This window comes from Brachyhypopomus gauderio, chromosome 4 (genome assembly GCF_052324685.1).
Source record: "Brachyhypopomus gauderio isolate BG-103 chromosome 4, BGAUD_0.2, whole genome shotgun sequence".
Lineage (NCBI taxonomy): Eukaryota > Metazoa > Chordata > Actinopteri > Gymnotiformes > Hypopomidae > Brachyhypopomus > Brachyhypopomus gauderio.
The window spans coordinates 21966168-21990649 of NC_135214.1; the positions used below are offsets into that span (position 1 = coordinate 21966168).

Here is a 24482-nt window from a genome sequence, read left to right on the forward strand (position 1 = left end):
AGGCAACACAAAGATCTTGTAGTAGTCTGAGACCGAATGGTAATATTGCATCAAAGATGACCAGCTCATGGTGACCAGCTCAAATAGAAGAAAAGTCAAACATATTCATTCAAATGTGAGCTAAATAGCCACAAAGTGACTCGGTGGATTGACAATCCATTTTGGATTGAAATTTAGGAGTACTCATATTTCCTTATTTTTTCCCCTTTCATACAGTTTTAGGCAATTTTAGGCAGTTTTAGGCAAATTTTCCTTTATTCTTTTACTTCTGCTTTCAAACTCCAAGGCTAATTAGACTGTAATTTCTTCTTTTCATGTAGATATGGCCTACACGTCTTCCTTTGGATGTGAAGCGTGAGGTGACATTTACTTCTGCGTAATTATCCTCACATTCTATTTCATTTTCAGAGCCGTGGAGACAATTTCCCAGAACTACTGTTGGTGTTCATTCAAAGTTAAGGTATACATAATTATTTACATGTACATCTGTTTTAGGTCCGACAGTTGCTAATGGTGCATTTATTTTGGCGGTTTTATGTAAAGGATCACTTTTGTCACACACATATGCCCACACGTACGCCCACACTCACACGTACGCCCACACGCACCCGTAGGCCCACACGCACGCGTATGCCCACACTCACACGTACGCCCACACGTACGCCCACACGCACACATACGCCCACACTCACACGTACGCCCACACTCACACGTACGCCCACACGCACCCGTACGCCCACACTCACACTTACGCCCACACGCACACGTACGCCCACACTCACACTTACGCCCACACGCACACTTACGCCCACACGCACACACGTACGCCCACACGCACACATACGCCCACACGCACGCATACGCCCACACGTACACCCACACTCACACTTACGCCCACACGCACACGTACACCCACACGCACACATACGCCCACACGCACGCATACGCCCACACGTACACCCACACGCACACATACGCCTACACACACGCATACGCCCACACGTACGCCCACATTCACACGTACGCCCACACGCACCCATACGCCCACACTCACACGTACGCCCACACGCACCCGTACGCCCACACTCACACTTACGCCCACACTCACACGTACGCCCACACGCACCCGTACGCCCACACTCACACTTACGCCCACACTCACACGTACGCCCACACTCACACTTACGCCCACACGCACCCGTACGCCCACACACACTCGTACGCCCACACTCACACTTACGCCCACACGCACACATACGCCCACATGCACACATACGCCCACACACACACGTACGCCCACACGTACATGTACGCCCACACGCACGCGTACGCCCACACTCACACATACGCCCACACACCCGTACGCCCACACTCACCCGTACGCCCACACTCACACTTACACGCACACGTACGCCCACACGCACACGTACGCCCACACTCACACTTACGCACACACGTATGCCCACACGCACACGTACACACACACGCACACATACGCCCACACGTGCGCCCACACGCACACGTACGCACACATACGCACACATACGCCCACATGCACGCATACGCCCACACGTACACCCACACGCACACATACGCCCACACACACGCATACGCCCACACGTACGCCCACATTCACACGTACGCCCACACGCACCCATACGCCCACACGCACCCGTACGCCCACTCTCACACGTACGCCCACACGCACCCGTACGCCCACACTCACACTTACGCCCACATGCACACGTACGCCCACACGCACACGTATGCCCACACTCACACTTATGCCCACACTCACACTTATGCCCACACTCACACTTATGCCCACACTCACACTTATGCCCACACTCACACTTACGCCCACACGCACCCGTACGCCCACACGCACCCGTACGCCCACACTCACACTTAAGCCCACACGCACACATACGCCCACACGCACACATACGCCCACACACACACGTACGCCCACACGTACACGCACGCGTACGCCCACACGTACACGCACGCGTACGCCCACACTCACACATACACCCACACACCCGTACGCCCACACTCACACTTACGCCCACACGCACACGTACGCCCACATGCACACGTACGCCCACTCTCACACGTACGCCCACACGCACCCGTACGCCCAACACTCACACTTACGCCCACACGCACACGTACGCCCACACGCACACATACGACCACACTCACACGTACGCCCACACTCACACGTACGCCCACACGCACCCGTACGCCCACACTCACACTTACGCCCACACGCACACTTACGCCCACACTCACACTTACGCCCACACTCACACTTACGCCCACACGCACACACGTACGCCCACACGCACACATACGCCCACACGCACGCATACGCCCACACGTACACCCACACTCACACTTACGCCCACACGCACACGTACACCCACACGCACACATACGCCCACATGCACGCATACGCCCACACGTACACCCACACGCACACATACGCCTACACACACGCATACGCCCACACGTACGCCCACATTCACACGTACGCCCACACGCACCCATACGCCCACACTCACACGTACGCCCACACGCACCCGTACGCCCACACTCACACTTACGCCCACACTCACACGTACGCCCACACGCACACGTACGCCCACACTCACACTTACGCCCACACTCACACGTACGCCCACACTCACACTTACGCCCACACGCACCCGTACGCCCACACACACTCGTACGCCCACACTCACACGCCCACACGCACACATACGCCCACATGCACACATACGCCCACACACACACGTACGCCCACACGTACATGTACGCCCACACGCACGCGTACGCCCACACTCACACATACGCCCACACACCCGTACGCCCACACTCACCCGTACGCCCACACTCACCCGTACGCCCACACTCACACTTACACGCACACGTACGCCCACACGCACACGTACGCCCACACTCACACTTACGCACACACGTATGCCCACACGCACACGTACACACACACGCACACATACGCCCACACGTGCGCCCACACGCACACGTACGCACACATACGCCCACACGCACGCATACGCCCACACGTACACCCACACGCACACATACGCCCACACACACGCATACGCCCACACGTACGCCCACATTCACATGTACGCCCACACGCACCCATACGCCCACACGCACCCGTACGCCCACTCTCACACGTACGCCCACACGCACCCGTACGCCCACACTCACACTTACGCCCACACGCACACGTATGCCCACACTCACACTTATGCCCACACTCACACTTATGCCCACACTCACACTTATGCCCACACTCACACTTATGCCCACACGCACCCGTACGCCCACACGCACCCGTACGCCCACACTCACACTTAAGCCCACACGCACACATACGCCCACACGCACACATACGCCCACACACACACGTACGCCCACACGTACACGCACGCGTACGCCCACACTCACACATACGCCCACACACCCGTACGCCCACACTCACACTTACGCCCACACGCACACGTACGCCCACATGCACACGTACGCCCACTCTCACACGTACGCCCACACGCACCCGTACGCCCACACTCACACTTACGCCCACATGCACACGTACGCCCACACGCACACGTATGCCCACACTCACACTTATGCCCACACTCACACTTATGCCCACACTCACACTTATGCCCACACTCACACTTACGCCCACACGCACCCGTACGCCCACACGCACCCGTACGCCCACACTCACACTTAAGCCCACATGCACACATACGCCCACACGCACACATACGCCCACACACACACGTACGCCCACACGTACACGCACGCGTACGCCCACACTCACACATACGCCCACACACCCATACGCCCACACTCACACTTACGCCCACACGCACACGTACGCCCACACGCACACGTACGCCCACACGCACACGTACGCCCACACTCACCCGTACGCCCACACTCACACTTACGCCCACGTACGCCCACACGCACACATACGCCCACACTCACACTTACGCCCACACGCACACGTACGCCCACACGCACACGTACGCCCACACGCACCCGTACGCCCACACTCACACTTACGCCCACACGCACACGTACGCCCACACGCACACGTACGCCCACACTCACACTTATGCCCACACTCACACTTATGCCCACACACACACTTACGCCCACACGCACCCGTACGCCCACACGCACCCGTACGCCCACACTCACACTTAAGCCCACACGCACACATACGCCCACACGCACACATACGCCCACACGCACACATACGCCCACACACACACGTACGCCCACACGTACACGCACGCGTACGCCCACACTCACACATACGCCCACACACCCGTACGCCCACACTCACACTTACGCCCACACGCACACGTACGCCCACATGCACACGTACGCCCACACGCACACGTACGCCCACACTCACCCGTACGCCCACACTCACACTTACGCCCACGTACGCCCACACGCACACATACGCCCACACTCACACTTAAGTCCACACGCACACATACGCCCACACGCACACATACGCCCACACGCACACGTACGCCCACATGCACACGTACGCCCACACGCACACGTATGCCCACACTCACACTTATGCCCACACTCACACTTATGCCCACACTCACACTTATGCCCACACTCACACTTACGCCCACACGCACCCGTACGCCCACACGCACCCGTACGCCCACACTCACACTTAAGCCCACACGCACACATACGCCCACACGCACACATACGCCCACACACACACGTACGCCCACACGTACACGCACGCGTACGCCCACACTCACACATACGCCCACACACCCGTACGCCCACACTCACACTTACGCCCACACGCACACGTACGCCCACATGCACACGTATGCCCACACGCACATGTACGCCCACACTCACCCGTACGCCCACACTCACACTTACGCCCACGTACGCCCACACGCACACATACGCCCACACTCACACTTAAGTCCATACGCACACATACGCCCACACGCACACATACGCCCACACGCACACATACGCCCACACACACGTACGCCCACACGTACACGCACGCGTACGCCCACACTCACACATACGCCCACACACCCGTACGCCCACACTCACACTTACGCCCACACGCACACGTACGCCCACATGCACACGTACGCCCACACGCACACGTACGCCCACACTCACCCGTACGCCCACACTCACACTTACGCCCACGTACGCCCACACGCACACATACGCCCACACTCACACGTACGCCCACACGCACCCGTACGCCCACACACACGTACGCCCACATGCACACACTCTGTGGGCAGAGTCAATTACAGGCTGTGAAATCTGTGAGGAAGTGCGTTGGCTGAGACAAACACAGATGGACTGCACCAGCAAACAGCAGGGTCTTCCATTAAAGCTGCAGTACATCCTCTGCCTGCCTAGAAAGAGCATCTTCGCTGAAAAGAACAACTTGTTAATTGGAACTAACTTTTGGGGACACTGGAAAAAAAGATGCCTTGCCCGTCATTTTGGACTTTGTTGTGGGGAAAAATGTCAGGATTTGTGAAACGATGCTAACATCACTTAATTCTCTGTGCCATTTACCTGCACATGGAATGTGATGTGTAAAAATAGCTACAGTTGTTACGTTCACACAAACCATGGCATTGTTTTTATGCAATACAATGTTGTACTGTTTAATGAGCACTGCAAAATGTTGAAGACAGCAGGTTACTAATTAGCATTCTTCACTGAACTTTGAAATAGACAAGGTTTGCCTGCCTCTAACACGAGACACCATAACCAGCAGATATTACAGCCACAGCAATTCACACTTCGTAGGGGGGCCCTCTAAACCATGAACCCTGATAACCTCGCCTTTGAGACGGAGCCAGGGAGAGTTATGGGGGAGATGTTCCAGACGTATGGTGAGAGTCCAACATGGCGAGACAGCACGGCATCAAAGCTGACCGTGCATGATCTCGTGACCCGGTACGTCGGTACTTACAGCCACAACGTTGAAGAAGTCATCATCACCCAGCGTGTCCAGTATGGAGGACACTGTCTGCTTGGCTATGGTCAGTCTGAGGCCTTTCATACTCCCACTCACATCCAGCAGAATCACCACATCTTTAGGTGACGTAGCCGCTTGTATGTACCTACATTCAGGAACACACACACACACACACACACACACACACACACACACACACACACACACACACACACACACACACATACATGCATAGAAAAAAACTACAGACCATGGCAGTTAATAAAATTTGCCTGTTAATTAACCACCCTCTACCCCACCTATGAATTGTCAGTTTCTGAAGACAGGACTGCTGACTGGATATCATTTGGGTGGAGCAACTAACATCAACCCAGCATTAACACTGACATGGAGGTGCCATGTCTGCAGGGATTGAGACGGTTAGTCTTTCTCAGGCACTAGGGTGGTGCTGGAGTTGTGTCCTCGTCCCGTGTCTGGATGGAGTGGTCTAACCACCCCCAAAAACATCCAGCAGAGGACGGACTAAAGTGCTAATACGGTTTTTACAGTGGCTCATGTGTGTAAGTCTAGATTGTAAGGATAATGGCTATTACACATCTTAGTGTCAAGGCCCCAGACGTTATTTGCAGTGGTCTTGGTAAACATGAACTACTTTGGAATAAAGCTAGTCTATTACAGAGAGGTGACTACACTCACCATTTTCTGTTTCGGCAATCAAATGCTATCACTCCGTGTTCATCTGGTGTCCACTTTATACCTATAGAAGAAAATGTAACAACGTTTTAATAAAGTACCATTTTGCATTAAGGTAGTCTCTAATATGTATTGTCTATATGTATGTGTAGCTGTGTGTGGGGGTGGATATGTGACTCCTCACAGACTTGTGTCTGCACTGTGTCACCTGCAGCTGTCTCTAAAGCTTCCCTAACTGCATGGTTCCCTCAATTGCTTCAGGGAGACGTGTCTATACAAGCTAATTACAGTCAGCCTGTAGCCTACCTCTCTGCCTGGCACTCCCTCACAAATACTCACGCACTGAAATACATGATTACCTACAAAAATCATCTCAAATGCACCATGGAAACAGAAAAGAAAACAGAAATGCAATATTGCAAGAGACTGCTTCAATAAAACACATGCTAGATGAATTCTCCATGTGAATGCACAATATTGAAGACCTTCAACTCACCGGGGTATTGTCTGAAGAACCCTTTAGCACTGCCAAAGTACTGCCATATTAGGGAGGGGTCTTTATCAAAGTTTTCCACAAAGACTTTATTCAGGGCCTCTGACCAGTACACCCCATTCACTATAGCTGAATCTGAGAAAAACAGAGTGATAGTACATTCATAAAAGCATCAGGCAGTGCACAAAATATGTATAACAGCACATTCTATTTTTTTGTGGACACACACAACTGAAATGTTTTATCACATTTAACATTGTCATGTCATTGTTCCCAGCTGTCTTGTTTAGTCATGTATTTAAAGCACGTTTTGTCTGCCTGCTTGTTAGCTTGTTTGTACGTACTTGTGTATTGCTTCTTGTGGTTCTGTTAGTAAAAGATAATTCGCCGTTTTGTTTCTATGTCTGTGTCTTCGTTACTGAGTGTGTTGAGGTTTTCTGTTAGATGTGCTTTGTTATTGCCTTCAGTGTTGTTCAGTTTGTATGTGTTTGATGTTTACATGTTTATAGTGTTTTTGTTTGTTCTCATAATTAATCATTGAATGATTCGTGCTTGCGTCCAGCCTCCTCCCACGCATTACAAAGATTATCGTGTAAACACCCAGTTCTGCAGTAAAGAATATCTTAACATTGTTCATTTCTACCAGTTAGAACAAACAGTACAATTTACACCTCAGTTATTGTTCTGAACTTCCTTTGAACATGAGTAAAGTGAACCTTGATTTCATGTAAAATTTCATGTTATCACAAGAATGTTTATTACCAAGAGAAAATCTAGTTTAATAGTGCAACATCTCCAGAATGTCTGAGTAAAAAAATTATAAAAGATGAAAAGCAAAACATAGATAGAGACAAGAGAACTTCATAGAGGTCTGACACTAAATATGGCCAGAAAAACTGATGCTCACTTAAATGAATCCATCAAATATTTTGATTTCCCACTGCTGTGAATACTGGGACAAAAAAACCCTGGAAATCACATCATCGTCAAGACTGGGACTAGGAACCAAGACTAGGACTAGGAACCAAGTCTTTCTTAGTAGCTCAGGCCACTTTCACATAAATTGTTAGATGGTTTAGATTTTTTCCAGGGCATCACCTGGAGAGAGAACGTGGGAGGTATGTCACTAGCAGTAATCAAATAATCAAATAAAAAAGAAGAAGAGTTACCTTAACAACTGAAATATCAGGGCTGGGCTTCCCAAAAGCACTGGTACAACATGATCATCTTCAAATGGCAAAGCAAATATTACACTGAACATCCGTCTCCCTCATGTTACCACTACGATGCTTTGAGAAACAGGCCCAAGATTCGTGGCCATTACTTTCCTGATGACAGCCAATATATTAGCAGAAAGCACGTTCATGGAGATTATAGAAACATGAACTCTGTGAGGCGGGGGGAGTTCAGGAGCAGTTAGCAATGAAAGTCATAAGCAGACACTGGAAAGAGCTGACAGCGGCCGCCACGAGCATCTGGCCCGGCCCGACGCGGACCCGCTTGAGGTGCCATTAAAAGCATTTTAGCTCATCTCAGCTGAGCTTCCAATCACAAACTGCCACTGAACAAAAGTCACTTTAAAGCTAATCCGCCTTCTCTGGGAAGATTTGAAATGAACTGCACTGGTCTGGCCATACTGCCGCCCCAGCCAGTTATCATTTAGAGAGAGAGAGCGTTCGTGTGGAGGGAGGAGGGCATAGAGAGGTGGCTGGAGAATGAATAAAGCTGTGGATATGAATATAGAAAAAACAGAAACATGTTAGATGTTTCAAGTTCAATCTCCATGCCATGAATCTCATTGGTCGAGCCAGAGGCAACAGGCGGCAGTTATTCATAGATTTTAAACCAAGGAACGAGAAAGAAAGAAAAAGATGAATATGAATGAAAAGACTTATTAATGTAAGACCAAATACTTTGAGAAAGAAAGATGGAAAAACATAAAATATGCAAATAAATAAACACGTTATTAAAAACAGCCAAAAAACCCAAAGAAGTTTATTTTATTTATCTGAGCTAAAAGAGATAAAGCTATGAGAACCAAAGATGGAAGAGACTAGCGTACTTTTGCATGATGGGGACGGACACGCACACCTGTGTCACTCCAGTCATTTAGTACTGCTTTATTTTACAGTCGTTATTATAATTGCAGGCTCTGGTCCTAGAACTATCAGGCAGCTTTTAAGACATTGCTGCTATGCTAGGGCTGAGCGATATGTCTAAAATATCATATCCCAATATAGGCTAGAACATTCCACAAACAGATAGCAGTGTACATCTCCACATAGCACGTACTCTGTAAATTCAATAAATAGTTGAACAGTTGACCACATGGAAAAATGTATTTCTTGTTGCACTGCATCACAGTACGACATCACAGCCATCACGACATCACGTTTAGGTCGTTTTCAAACTGGGATTTATGGAGTTATGCAACCAGCCAAATGTAAAACTGGCGTGAGTCTAGCGAACTGCTATCACACTTCCCAGTAGCTACTTAAAGGTAACACTTCTAAATATTTCCTTCGTTTTGGCTTATCAGAACACTGAGTTAACTGATTCAACTATCGCCTTCACTCTCATCCACTGAAAGGAACAACCATCCATCCAGTCATACCCTCTCCACACGCTGAGCAACACGACCACACCGCACCGCACCGCACCGCCCCGCCCCGCCCCGCCCCGCACCGGAAATCACCACGACCTCCTAGTATTCCTCATTAGCTCTTCACGCAATATTTGTGTCAGTGTGTGTGCTGTTGTAGCCTATACTTGTAAGTAGTAAGACCAAAACACAGTGCAATACACACACACACACACACACACACACACACACACACACACACACACACACACACACACAGTGAGGAAAATAAGTATTTGAACACCTCCCACTTAGAAATCATGGAGGGGTCTGAAATGTTCATTTTAGGTGCGTGTCCACTGTGAGAGACATCATCTAAAAAAAAAACTCAGAAAATCACAATGTATAATTTTTTAATAATTTTTTTGTTTTACTGCTGCAAATATAACATTCTGGCTCTCAAAGACCTGTTAGTTCACCTCTAAAAAATCCACCTCCACTTATTATTCTAAATTAGAAGCACCTGTTTGAGGTCGTTAGCTGCATAAAGACACCTGTCCACCCCACACAATCAGTAAGACTCCAACTACAACTACTACTGTTTTACAAACATTTGTGAAAGAAGGGGTCGCTCTCGTGAGCTCAGTGAATTCCAGTGGTCCAGTGGTTGGCAATGTAACTAATGGAGCGGGGTCAACGGGGTCAACGGGGTCAGTGGATGGTCACATATTGGGTGTTTGAGAGCTTATTTCGGTAAACGGGGGTCATATATTCAGCTGAGCGATTGGTGCATCATATCTACACTAATACAATGAGTGAGACATGGGAAACATATCTGCAGTAATTAAACTCTTCTCAGCAAAGGATTATTAATGAGGCTTCATCGTGCCAGCCGCTCATAACTTATCACTCTCATAGCTGATTGTGTCGGGTTTCTCTTTTTACTATCATGAAAATGTGCTGAATTCTGGAACAAGTTGTGGAAATGGTTTGTGATATATGTATTCATGGTATGGACGTTATCCACGCTGAACGTCTGTTCTTGTGTTATACCCTGGAGGAGGGTCAGCACGTCACACAGGCTTTAGAGAAATGGGGAGGAGCCTCTCATGCAAATGTAGGAAGATAAAAATTACTGATGTAATTTATGTGTTGTTGTAGCCTCTAGTTGTCTTAACTTATTCCTGTAGCTAGTTAGCCAAGCATCACATTTGTTATCTTTTTTTCAGTGAATGTGTTTACATAACCTGATCATAATTGGATTTCCCCATTTATGTGGTTACTCAAGTGGTCATGTACAGGATACTCTGATATCGTAAAATGGCCTGGAAATCAGATTAAGAAATCAGATAAAGAGATGAATTTTAGCTGTACATCGTTGCACATCATTGTAGAGTTCTCAGTCTTGCTTACGAATACATAACGCAGCTTACAGGATTACGCAGCACATGGCCAGCTCACACACTTTGAGAAATTCTGAAACGCAGTACATACTCGAGGAAATTCATTTAAATTGCGCACTATTAGTAACCATAAAACAACGAAGATCAGTGTGTCGGTAAAGTGGATTTGTGTTCACAGAAGCTTTTATTAAACCTGCAAAACGTCATTCTATGAGACATTTATGATCATCTATGAGATCCGCTTATTAAATCTGTTAAATGTCCTTGATTAATCAGTGTGATACTCTACGTAACACCATCACAGGTGTTTTGTTTGTTTGTTTTTTGTATTACTTCAAAACAAAACATAATTCAAATAATGAGAAATATTGCTGTAAATAAAGCTTTGCGACACAACATGGAGCATAATAGCAAAAAGAAATGAAAAACTTCTGTAGTCAGATGGTATTGAGCACCATATATCACACAGCGCCAGCCATGATGGAGAGAGAGAGAGAGAGAGAGAGAGAGAGAGAGAGAGAGAGAGAGAGAGAGCCTATGGGCTGCTTTCTACAAAAATAAGAAAGTCTCCAAGTAAGAAATTAATTTCTTATATTAAAGCCCCAATTACGCCCCTAAATGAATAGTGTAATATCCCATATTAATATTGGACCTGATAGCTGCGTGGTAAATTAACAGTTCTATATATTTTGGAGGATTATCTGTCCTCTTTGCTGTTCATCTTCTTTCCTGAAAAGAAAAATGAACCTATTCTTTTGCATGAATATGCAGAATCAAATATCGTATTACACTGATTATCTCTACTACTCCGCCTTGTCAGAGCTCTGAGCATATTTGTATGAGAATACTAAAACTGGCTTTCAGTGTCACCCACATCTCCCATTTAGTTTACATAAAGAACATTCATTTATTTTGCTCATGTTCAGTTAGAATCTTTGTTTATATAAATAAGTTTCCATAAGGCATAGAGCTTTCCATTTGTTTGGCTGTAATTATGCTGACAGGCACACAGATCTCATTGGGGGTGTGCTTGTGTGCTTAACTTGTTTATTTAAAACTTTGATTTTAAAATTTCAAACCTTAACAAATTTGGTTTTAGATTATGGAGAAAACATTTGTAATGTATGATAATTATACAAATCCTCAGAGTGGTCAGCACATTAAAGATGAATATATTGCTCACAAACCATCATCATCATAATCGTTTATAATGCTTTTATGGAGGTGATACCACAGTAACTACTCATAGCACCTTTTTCCAGGGTAGAGAGCCATTGGAAAAAGCTCTTGAGGCCTGACTCTCTGTTCTGATGGAACTAAATAAAACATGTTGACTTTGAGGATTTCAGTCAGGAGGTCTTGACAAAGGCATTCTTTTTAAACACTGGGTGAAAGTAGACAGGGTGAATGGTCCAGTTTAGAACATTAAAGAGGCTGTATTTCATATTGTGTCCCAGCTGTGGACACGCAGAGGATGAAGATGACTAAACTAAGCACTGTCAGGCACCACTCTAGACGCCTCTGATTTAGATGTGAGCTGCCTTCAGACAGTATGTTAACAGATATGAATGCAGCAATATGCACATTTGTTTGTGATACCAAGGTTGAGATCATAGGCTACATAATACAGCCCACTTGTCTCCCTTGGAAACAAAGGCTAGAAACCAACATGGAGACCATTTGTGTGGGAGTCAGCAAACTTGACAAAGACCCAGAAGAAGCTGCCTGGCAAAGGAAGAAATATAATTGGCGAGATTAAAGAAGGTCCTTCAGCCTGTTTAAGTCAACGAGACCACAAGAGACCTCGTTCAGAACTCGGAGGAACACTGGAGACCAACACAAGCAGTCAAGTCAACGATGATAGCCCAGCTGAGAAGAACGTGTGGTCTGCACCAAGGAGATGCAGTGCTCCTCGCCACAGGGCTGAATCCTCACTGCTCCACCGGACCAGGACTTGTTGGAAGGACACAGGAATGTCATTTTGACTGTAGAGGTTTGGGTATCTGATTTTTAAAAGAGGGAAAGTAACCCTAACCCAGGGTAGATGGAGCTGAACTACCTCACGGCTGTTTAACAGACCTGGAGGACCTGAGGTTCCAATAGCACAGGTAGCAGATTGAGAGCAACTTTCAAAGACCTCCACGGTTTAAGGAAGGTCCTCAAAGCCAGTTGAAAGGGAATAATAGTAACACCAAAGTCATAAACAAATATGATCTGCCAGTTTTCAGAAACACACTACATATCATAAATACATGCATATACAGAAAATGCTTTGGACTAACTCTTTCAAGCTCACAGTTTAATCATATTGTCTTGTTCAAAAGTTCCCAATTGTATCTAATTCAAGCATTTGAGAGCTAAATGCACAGATCACTATAAAATGTATTCAGTTCCAATTAGGTGTCTGATTGCTGGTCACATATTGGGTGTTTGAGAGCTTCTTTCTGTAAACGGGGGTCATATATTCAGCTGAGTGATTGGTGCATCATATCTACACTAATACAATGAGTGAGACATGGGAAACATATCTGCAGTAATTAAACTCTTCTGAGCAAAGGATTATTAATGAGGCTTCATCGTGCCAGCCGCTCATAACTTATCACTCTCATAGCTGATTGTGTCGGGTTTCTCTTTTTACTATCATGAAAATGTGCTGAATTCTGGAACAAGTTGTGGAAATGGTTTGTGATATATGTATTTATGGTATGGACGTTATCCACGCTGAACGTCTGTTCTTGTGTTATACCCTGGAGGAGGGTCAGCACGTCACACAGGCTTTAGAGAAATGGGGAGGAGCCTCTCATGCAAATGTAGGAAGATAAAAAGGTGACATTTTGTAAGACCCACATGTACCAGTAAAAGGAAGAAATCAGAACGTTCTTGTAGAAAAAAGCAGATCACATCATTCTGTATCAAATTATTATAAAAGATTACAAAGATTGCCAGCATTAATAGAGGAATATAAACCCTGTAGTGAGCACTTGAATCCTAAAGAATTTAAGGCATTATATTTCTCTCCAGTACTTTCACACCTTAATTCAATTAGCCAGCTAAACTAGAAATAAATGTAAAAATGAAAACTCTCCATATATTATTTACAATTATTCTAATGTAAAATAAAATGTGTGATATTTGGTCTTTATATAACCTACACACACAACTACAAACATTCTGCTAATGTGTGTATGTAGTCTGAGTGTACACACAGTAAGCATTGATATCGATCTTTCTGACTCAGGTCACATATACAATTCATCTCTCCTGACAGCAATCTTTGTACCTATTATGGATTTATCCTAGAATTTATCATCTGCACTGTCATCGTCCTTATGAACTACACTTCGCTCCAAGAACAGAACACAAGTATCTCTGTGTGTGTGTGTGTGTGTGTGTGTGTGTGTGTGTGTGTGTCTTTGTCTGTGTGTGTGTGTGTGTTTGTCTGTGTGTGTGTCTCTCTCTCTCCCTCTCTCACTCTCTCCCTCACTCACTCTCTCCCCTCACTCTCTCTCTCCCTCTATCACACTCTCTCTCTCTCACACACACTCTCTTTCTCCCTCTCTCTTTATCAGTCTCTCACTTTCTCTCCCTCTCTCTTTCCATCACTATCTTTCCATCACTCTCTCACTATGTCTCACTCCCTCAGTCTCTCTCCCTCTCTCTCTCTTTCACCAATAACATTCACAGAAACCTACATGAAGTACTAGATTTTTATTGATTTAATTCAAGAAAATGATTATTATGACACCATTAAAAAATGGAACCGTTCATTCATGAGAAGGACATTGAATCTGTGTTCAAAAATATTTTTATCATAACATGTATTACCATTGTAAGGTACGGTGTTGTGCATGAAGGAATTCATTAAATGAAATCAGTTTTTGTGAATTCTGAAATTGAACCATTCAGCGAGAGTGAAAGCTGCTCGTGTTTTTAGCTTTACTGCACACTGCATGATGCTTCTGTAAACAGCTCATGTCCATTGCTAGCGGAAATGAAGTAACTGCTGTTGCCAGTTAGTTTGAGTATTTAAATACATTTTACGAACACGTGTGGACTTGAAAAAAACACGTTTTATGCAAATTGTGTCCACGTGGTCTGAAAAAACAAGCCGGCAACATTGGCAGTAAATTTAAAACAAGCATTCATTAAAAAGTATGATTCAACAACCACAAAGTTCATTCACCCAGAGCTTTATAAAAAGCTCACAGCCTTTTATAAAGGACCTGCTGTGTTTCCCAATAAGAAGAGGACAGACTTGGTCTGGATTACACTGTGGGTGATCTGTAGTGTTTGAAAATAATAACTTTGAATGTGAACTAGTAGTATGAACTGAACTTTGAACTAGTTAATTTTTACTGTAAACAGGCACAACACAGCATTTTCAGTGAAATATTGTTGCACTTAAGAGTCATATTCCTGAAATGTATGTTTGGTTAACAGAGGTGTCAATTCCAGGTTCAGAGAGTAAAAATCCTCACCAGGATTTTGCTCAGGCTTCCTGGATTGTGTTGATTCCACTAATTTTACCTGGATTGCACTAATCAGGAAATCTAGCAAGCTTGAGCAAAATCCTGGTGAGGACTTTTACTTTCTGAACCTGGAATTGACACCTCTGTTGGTTACTAGTTGTGTCACATGTCACCTTTCAAAGCACTGGTGGGCTTGCACAAACTTTCTTATATTTACTTCAAAATCATTTTGAAGAATGAACATAAACGTACCTTTGTTGTACATGTTGGTGGGCACCTGCACCACGCTGTGGCTGAGATTAACCGACAGGTTGTTGAAATGTTCGTTAGGTTGTAGAATGAACTCCCCTCCGAGCTCCATGTTCTTCCCATCCTGGTCCAGCTCGTTAATGAGAACAGCGTTGAAGTACTCATACTACGGGAGAAGGGAGAGGTCGTCATGGTGAGGCAGGATGGCCAAGCATACACAGATGTCTGCACACTCTGGTTAAGGGGCAAACGCAAACTTCATCTTCAGTCTTCAAAAAACTTAGCTGGATTTTTCCAGAATTCCACTACTCATTAGTTTTGTTAACGATTTTTAAATGGTTAATATTAGACCTGGTAAAATGCACCACTTATGCTGTTTGGTTTTTACTTCATTTGTACGTCATCTCACTTGATCATCTAAATTCATACAAATGTTTGGTGAGAACTCAGTGAGAACTCAGTGTAAACTCCTAAAGATCAGCACCTTGTAGCAGGATGTTTGGTGAGAACTCAGTGAGAATTCAGTGAGAACTACTCAGTGTAAACCCCTAAAGATCAGCACCTTGTAGCAGGATGTTTGGTGAGAACTCAGTGAGAATTCAGTGAGAACTACTCAGTGTAAACGCCTAAAGATAAACCCCTTGTAGCAGGATGTTTTCTCTATATCTCTCCTGTGGACAGATAAACATTACTGATTTAAATAGTCCTGAATGAAATAAAGACAATCAGCACACCTGCACATCCCACACAGCACAGGACAGTGCTGAATCACCAGAGGTGGGGACTCGAGTCACATGACTTGCACTCGAGTCAGACTCGAGTCATTAATATTAAGACTTTTGACTTGACTTGAAAAAATATTCAGAGACTTAGACTTGACTTGGACTTTTACACCAATAACTTGGGACTTGAATTGGACTTGAACCTGTTTACTTGCAAAGACTTGATTTTTTTTTACCCCAAATCTAAATTTTAAAACACATATTAATATTTATAAAGTGCGCCCCATTAATTTCATTTCCGTCCTTCTGACGCAGACCGGTGTTACACCAGATTCTGTGACCGTCGAGTTTTGTGACCACAGGGGGCGCTATTTCACAGTTTCTGTTCAGAGGCACAAAGGCTTTACGAATGCTACGTAAACTATGCTGATGCACTTTCTTTACTCGTTTTGTTGGTGTCCACGAGCCAAAATATGACAGATGTTTATATTTACATTTTATCGTCTCTTAATTACATAAATGTACTTAAACAAGATTTACCATCCCCTCACCATTGCAGCCAACAAAGAAATCATGAATGGGATGTACAGGTGAGCCTTTTTAACTGGGGTCACCAATTCTGACGGCAGCCATCAGAATATGTGACCCCACTGAATCTCCAGGTAACAATAGTAGCCTACACCGTGACCCCACAATAACAGAAAACAATGAAAAAATAACCCTAACCTTTTATTAGTCTATATTTAAACATTTAATCCAAATGTTTAGAATAACCATTCGTAATGACAGCATCTTGCTTACGATGAAGCTTGCTATTTTCGTGTAAAATGATGTAACGAAACATTCTTGTTTAAGTACATTTATGTAATTAAGAGAAGATAAAATGTAAATGATCTGTCATCTTTTGGCTGGCGGACACCAACAAAACAAGTAAAGAAATGCATCAGCATAGCATTCGTAAAGCGTTGGTGCCTGTAAAAACTGACTCGAAAGGACTTGAAATTCCAAGTTTCAGACTTGGGACTTGACTTGACGGTTGCCTGTCTTGACTCGAGACTTGACTTGAGTTGACTGTCTTTGCTTGAGACTTGACTCAGGACTTGAGGATAAAGACTTGGACTTACTTGAGACTTGCAAAACACTGACTTGGTCCCACCTCTGTGAATCACCCTGAGCTAAAGCTGAATCAGCATAGATCAATAACTGAAACTACACATGCTAGCACATGGTGCTATACACCACCAGGCATTCACTACACACACATTAACCTAAATGAACATGTTTGGGATAACAAAGAGAAACACATGTGACTTACAACATAAACACACACACACACACACACACACACACACACACATAGTCACACATACACAACACACATACACACATGCAAACCAGCACACACACACCCCTCCACCAATTAACCCTTTTCCGATGTCTCCGTATTAACAAGAAGTTATTAAATTATTATACAGACAACTTACCAGGCTTCAAGGCTCAAAAGCCTTTGCCACAAGAGGCATTTTGTGTAGATCTAAAGTAGGATTTAGTGCAAATTACTGCTTTACCATTTCCATTTAAATTGTTTATTTGACAGACTTACCACTTGGGTAAAGAACAATACAAGTATTTAAGATGGTACAATTTGTGGTCTCTTATTTAAAAGACCTACAGTTCTGCTACAATATATGCAAAATGGTATATGGAGAGATGAAACCTGTGGCCAGAGGAAAGACATGGAAGAGTTGCCATTGGTACTCTAGCCAGGAGTGTGTGCCCTATGAAGACCAGAGCCCCCACTCCTGAGAGTGGCCATGTGCAGCCTATAGGCCCCTAGCCTATCTCCACCCTAATTCTCCACCTCCCTACATCATCTTAGGAAGGCAGCACACATGCAGTACATCCATCACCTAAGGCTAATCTGGCGAAGACACCCAGGCACAAGGTGAAAGAGCTTAAAGACGACAGCTGTAGTCTCCCCAGGATCTCCACCAATATAGCACTGCTTTCATTATAAAATCCCAACTTATTTGCAGTTTTTTGCTTCCGTTTAAATTGTTGTACACAAAATGGATCAATTTTCCAACACATCAGTGAGGAGAAGCACAAGACAATGTTACCTTCATCTGCATAAGAATGAGAAAGTCTGACGTCTCACTCACACAGGCTTCAAAGAGGGCACACAAAGGAGCAATTATCAGGTAAAGGGAATTGAAAAAAAAATCTCCTGTGGGCCCAGCGCGGTTATCCTTATGACTACACAGCGTTGTGTTTTTTTCATTCCTGATGACCATTTTTTCGAGAATGAGCTAGACTCCCTCCACAGTGGCGAGCCCTGTGTGTAAACAGTGAGGCACCAGCAAAAGACTTGCTTAGCAAGCACATCCCATGAGCTCCCGTACCGGACGGCGGACACAAACGAGCGTTTACCAGCTGTGTACATACGCCATCAGAGGCTGCAGTCGAGCGTCATTGACATTTGGTGAGCAGAAGCTTGACTTTATGGAGCATCAGAACCAGGATGGGCCCACTGGCTCTTATCACATATGGCTGTGTGCAGCGCAGAGGATTAATGATGATAATTGGTACAGAAAACCAATGTGTTAATGCAGCATCCACACTTCAGACGTGGGAGACATGAGGAGTTTTCTTTCTTTACCTTCATCATCCACAGAAGGTTTAGCTAATGGCCTGTTAAAAGACATGAGTGTGATGCCTGAGTTCTGGATGTTTAATAATTATGTTTATGTGGAAACTCACAAAAGTCCTTCTCAGGTGACAGAACTTTCACATAAATGTAATCGGTTCAACATGTAACAATTGTAAAACAACAGAGATCAAACTTTACAAGCATTTTGCTCATGTTCTCTCTCTTCATAAATCAGAGCTTTACACCATCTCTTTGCCTAGTTATCCTTTAACCATTCACTCTCTCTTCTGTTTCTTCTCTCATGGTCTCTCCCCTGCTCTATCTCTCTCCTGCTCCATCTCTCCCCTGCTCTCTCTCTCCTGCTCTCTCTCCTGCTCTATCTCCCCTGCTCTCTCTCTCCTGCTCTCTCTCTCCTGCTCCATCTCTCCCCTGCTCTATCTCCCCTGCTCTCTCTCCCCTGCTCTATCTCTCCTGCTCCATCTCTCCCCTGCTCTCTCTCCCCTGCTCTATCTCTCTCCTGCTCCATCTCTCCCCTGCTCTATCTCTCCCCTGCTCTATCTCTCCTGCTCTATCTCTCCCCTGCTCTCTCTCTCCTCTTTCACTGTCTCTCCTACCCCACATTCTTAATCAAAGTCTATTATCACTATAAAGACCCACATTGTGCCATGAACGACAGATCGATGCAGCGCGGAAGCAGTAATATCCACCACACATCATCCACCCACATCATCCACCCACAACATCCACCCACATCATCCACCCACAACATCCACCCACATCATCCACCCACATCATCCACCCACAACATCCACCCACATCATCCACCCACAACATCCACCCACAACATCCACCCACATCATCCACCCACATCATCCACCCACAACATCCACCACACAACATCCACCCACATCATCCACCCACAACATCCACCCACATCATCCACCCACAACATCCACCCACATCATCCACCCACATCATCCACCCACAACATCCACCCACAACATCCACCACACAACATCCACCCACATCATCCACCCACATCATCCACCCACAACATCCACCCACATCATCCACCCACAACATCCACCCACAACATCCACCCACATCATCCACCCACAACATCCACCCACAACATCCACCACACAACATCCACCCACAACATCCACCCACAACATCCACCCACAACATCCACACACAACATCCACACACAACATCCACCCACAACATCCACCACACAACATCCACCCACAACATCCACCCACAACATCCACCCACATCATCCACCCACAACATCCACCACACATCATCCACCCACATCATCCACCCACAACATCCACCCACAACATCCACCACACAACATCCACCCACAACATCCACCCACATCATCCACCCACAACATCCACCCCACATCATACACCCACATCATCCACCCACAACATCCACCCACAACATCCACCACACAACATCCACCCACAACATCCACCCACAACATCCACCCACAACATCCATCCACATCATCCACCCACAACATCCACCCACATCATCCACCACACATCATCCACCCACATCATCCACCCACATCATCCACCACACAACATCCACCCACATCATCCACCCACAACATCCACCCACAACATCCACCACACATCATCCACCCACAACATCCACCACACAACATCCACCCACATCATCCACCCACAACATCCACCCACAACATCCACCCACATCATCCACCCACATCATCCACCCACATCATCCACCCACAACATCCACCCACAACATCCACCCACATCATCCACCCACAACATCCACCCCACATCATCCACCCACAACATCCACCCACAACATCCACCCACAACATCCACCACACAACATCCACCCACAACATCCACCCACAACATCCACCCACATCATTCACCCACAACATCCATCCACATCATCCACCCACAACATCCACCCACATCATCCACCCACATCATCCACCCACATCATCCACCACACAACATCCACCCACAACATCCACCCACATCATCCACCCACAACATCCACCCACAACATCCACCACACATCATCCACCCACAACATCCACCACACAACATCCACCCACATCATCCACCCACAACATCCACCCACAACATCCACCCACATCATCCACCCACATCATCCACCCACAACATCCACCACACAACATCCACCCACATCATCCACCCACATCATCCACCCACAACATCCACACACAACATCCACCCACAACATCGACCAACAACATCCACACACAACATCCACCCACAACATCCACCCACATCATCCACCACACATCATCCACCCACATCATCCACCCACATCATCCACCCACAACATCCACCCACAACATCCACCACACAACATCCACCCACAACATCCACCCACATCATCCACCCACAACATCCACCCCACATCATCCACCCACAACATCCACCACACAACATCCACCCACAACATCCACCCACAACATCCACCCACATCATCCACCCACAACATCCACCCACATCATCCACCCACAACATCCACCCACATCATCCACCACACATCATCCACCCACAACATCCACCACACATCATCCACCCACAACATCCACCCACAACATCCACCACACATCATCCACCCACAACATCCACCCACAACATCTAGCCGTTCAGGAGTACAACATAGCCTAATCTGATTACCTGTGCTAGCTGTTCAGGTGTACAACACAGCCTAATCTGATGACCTGTGCTAGCTGTTCAGGTGTACAACACAGCCTAATCTGATTACCTGTGCTAGCCGTTCAGGTGTACAACACAGCCTAATCTGATTACCTGTGCTAGCCGTTCAGGTGTACAACACAGCCTAATCTGATGACCTGTGCTAGCTGTTCAGGTGTACAACACAGCCTAATCTGATGACCTGTGCTAGCTGTTCAGGTGTACAACACAGCCTAATCTGATTACCTGTGCTAGCCGTTCAGGTGTACAACACAGCCTAATCTGATTACCTGTGCTAGGCATTCAGATGTATGATAGAACAACCATTACCAAACTGACCTTTCGTTTAAAGAAGACTTGTTAAATATTAAATAATGTGAAAATAGCCACAGTGTTCAAGGCTACTGACAAGTACATTGGATGGCCCTTCTTATAGCTGACCTTTAGATGTCGAGTGTAAAAGCACTTCTAGAGACGGACATGTTCTGTGTTTAATGCCCGTGTTTATTCACCAGCATCTGACCGACTAGAAGGTTCTTACAGACCCCTCCACAACTCACCTGGTACAGCAGGTAGGTTATGGCTTGGACCCCAGAAGGTCAAACACACGATTGAACTATTAAACACACGTTAGTTCTCTGGGTGAGAGTTTCTGCCTTATGCTGTAATTGTAAGCATTAAAAGCACTGGCTATAAAACACCGTTCTACCATTAGTGCCTTTTCCTGGAACTGTGGATCAGTACATACAAAATAAGTATTAATAATACTGGGATAAGTAAATAGAAAGATAAACAAAACACTACAACAGTTTGCTATATTCCCAGCATGAATGTTCTGGCCTCTATATGAGATTATATGAACTCCAATGTCTGAAGTTTACTGTAAAGTTTTGTAACCTAAAAAAGCTGCTCTTCTTTGACCTCATCAATCCAGCCATGTTTTAGAACACCCCCACAGTTCACTAAGAGTCCAACCAGCTTATCAGCACACATTATACCCTTCGGTTCTCTATGTCTGCGTGGGTACGGATGGCCTACAAGCCACCATGCAGTTTGCCAGTCCACCCCCTCAATAGCTGTATTATCAGTGGACAAAGAAGTAATAAACAAGTTTGCTCACAGAATTGCACATGTGCAGTAATGTCTGAGATTCTGTGCACGATTAACAGAAGTCAGAGGTTGCAATTAACAGTTTAATGCCATGATCCTCGCTGCTCCAATTTTGCACAAATTGTGGGGACAGGGACACATGAAGGATTCCCATTTTTTAAAATGAGAGCAGCAGAAACCATAGGCTTCGGCTTATCTCGCCCCCAATGTTGTTCTGATCATTTCTTTTTCCATGCAGTTTCACCTGTGCTGACACACTCAGCGATGACTAATAGCATCTTTGGTAGCCACAGTCCTAATGAGACTCGTGAGAGGGTTTCAGTGTCCTGCTATTCCGCTTGCAAAAGGTTTTAAACAGCAGATACCTGAACACACGGTTATGTGTCAATGAGCTGAGTGGTTCCACCAAGTCGTGCTTCTATGTCTGAACGTTTCTTCTCCATAAAGTGGTGAAGGTGATATTATCTTCAAACGAAAATGTGTTTTGACTCAGAACAAATCAGGAGACCCAGGTGTACATTTCCAGCCTGTCTGGAAAGAGAGGAGAGCTTCTCACTGATATTCATGCATCCCAGAGTTCCACTCTGCTGCTCAGAAACTCTAGTCCGCCTGTGTGACAAACTACGGTGCATCCCATCACACTTCTGATCTGATCAGAATGCTGTATCTCTTTTCTCCATATGTCCCAGTTCCCTCTGCTGGAATGGTGGTTCCCCTGACAAGGGTCCAGAGTTTGATAAGTGTGACAGCAAAACTTAATTAACCTGCAGTAACTAAAGGTGTGGTGACTCAGTTGAGGACATCAGGTGTGGAAAACCTGCAGTTGCCTTAGACAACAAATGGGAGTGAGGAAGCCCTCGGTGACTATGGTTATGGCCATCGCCATGTTGGGGGTGTTTGTGCTTTTTCTTGCTGCTAGTTCTGTTTACAGGTCGTCCAGAAGATGACGCTGTGTCGAGACTAACAACTGTTTATGTTGTCACATGACTGCTGAAATGGTTCAACGTAGAGGTGTCTTCAACTAAGGATTTTCATAGTCGAATCTGATTCGTCAGATTTTTAGTAAAAACCTAAACCTCAGATAAATGAATAAACATGGTAGGTTGGCTTTATTCAACTTTTATTTATTTACTTTTAACTGTCAGACAGGCACTGTGAAAAATGTCAAAAATATTTTAAATAAAATATGCCTGCCTGAAAATATAAAAACAATTGCCACACAACAGCAAAAAAATTATAAGGAAAGATTCAAGTAATGGGGTTTAAAAAGCAATCTGTCACGGTACGGCGGCCCCCTACTGGTCACCCCCGTCTACAGCAGCAGCTTGTCC

At 45.8% G+C, this 24482-nt stretch overlaps 1 protein-coding gene across 1 annotated transcript in view; it reads right to left on the bottom strand.

The window, feature by feature from the left end:
- The window catches only part of cacna2d3a (calcium channel, voltage-dependent, alpha 2/delta subunit 3a), a 242577-nt gene that overhangs the window by 125998 nt on the left and 92097 nt on the right, over positions 1-24482 (bottom strand). The window contains exons 5-8 of the mRNA XM_077003026.1: positions 15950-16112; positions 7248-7379; positions 6755-6815; positions 6053-6203 (exon numbers count right to left, since the gene is read on the bottom strand). Of these exons, the coding sequence (XP_076859141.1) occupies positions 6053-6203; positions 6755-6815; positions 7248-7379; positions 15950-16112 (507 nt within the window). The remainder of the gene's footprint in view (positions 1-6052; positions 6204-6754; positions 6816-7247; positions 7380-15949; positions 16113-24482) is intronic.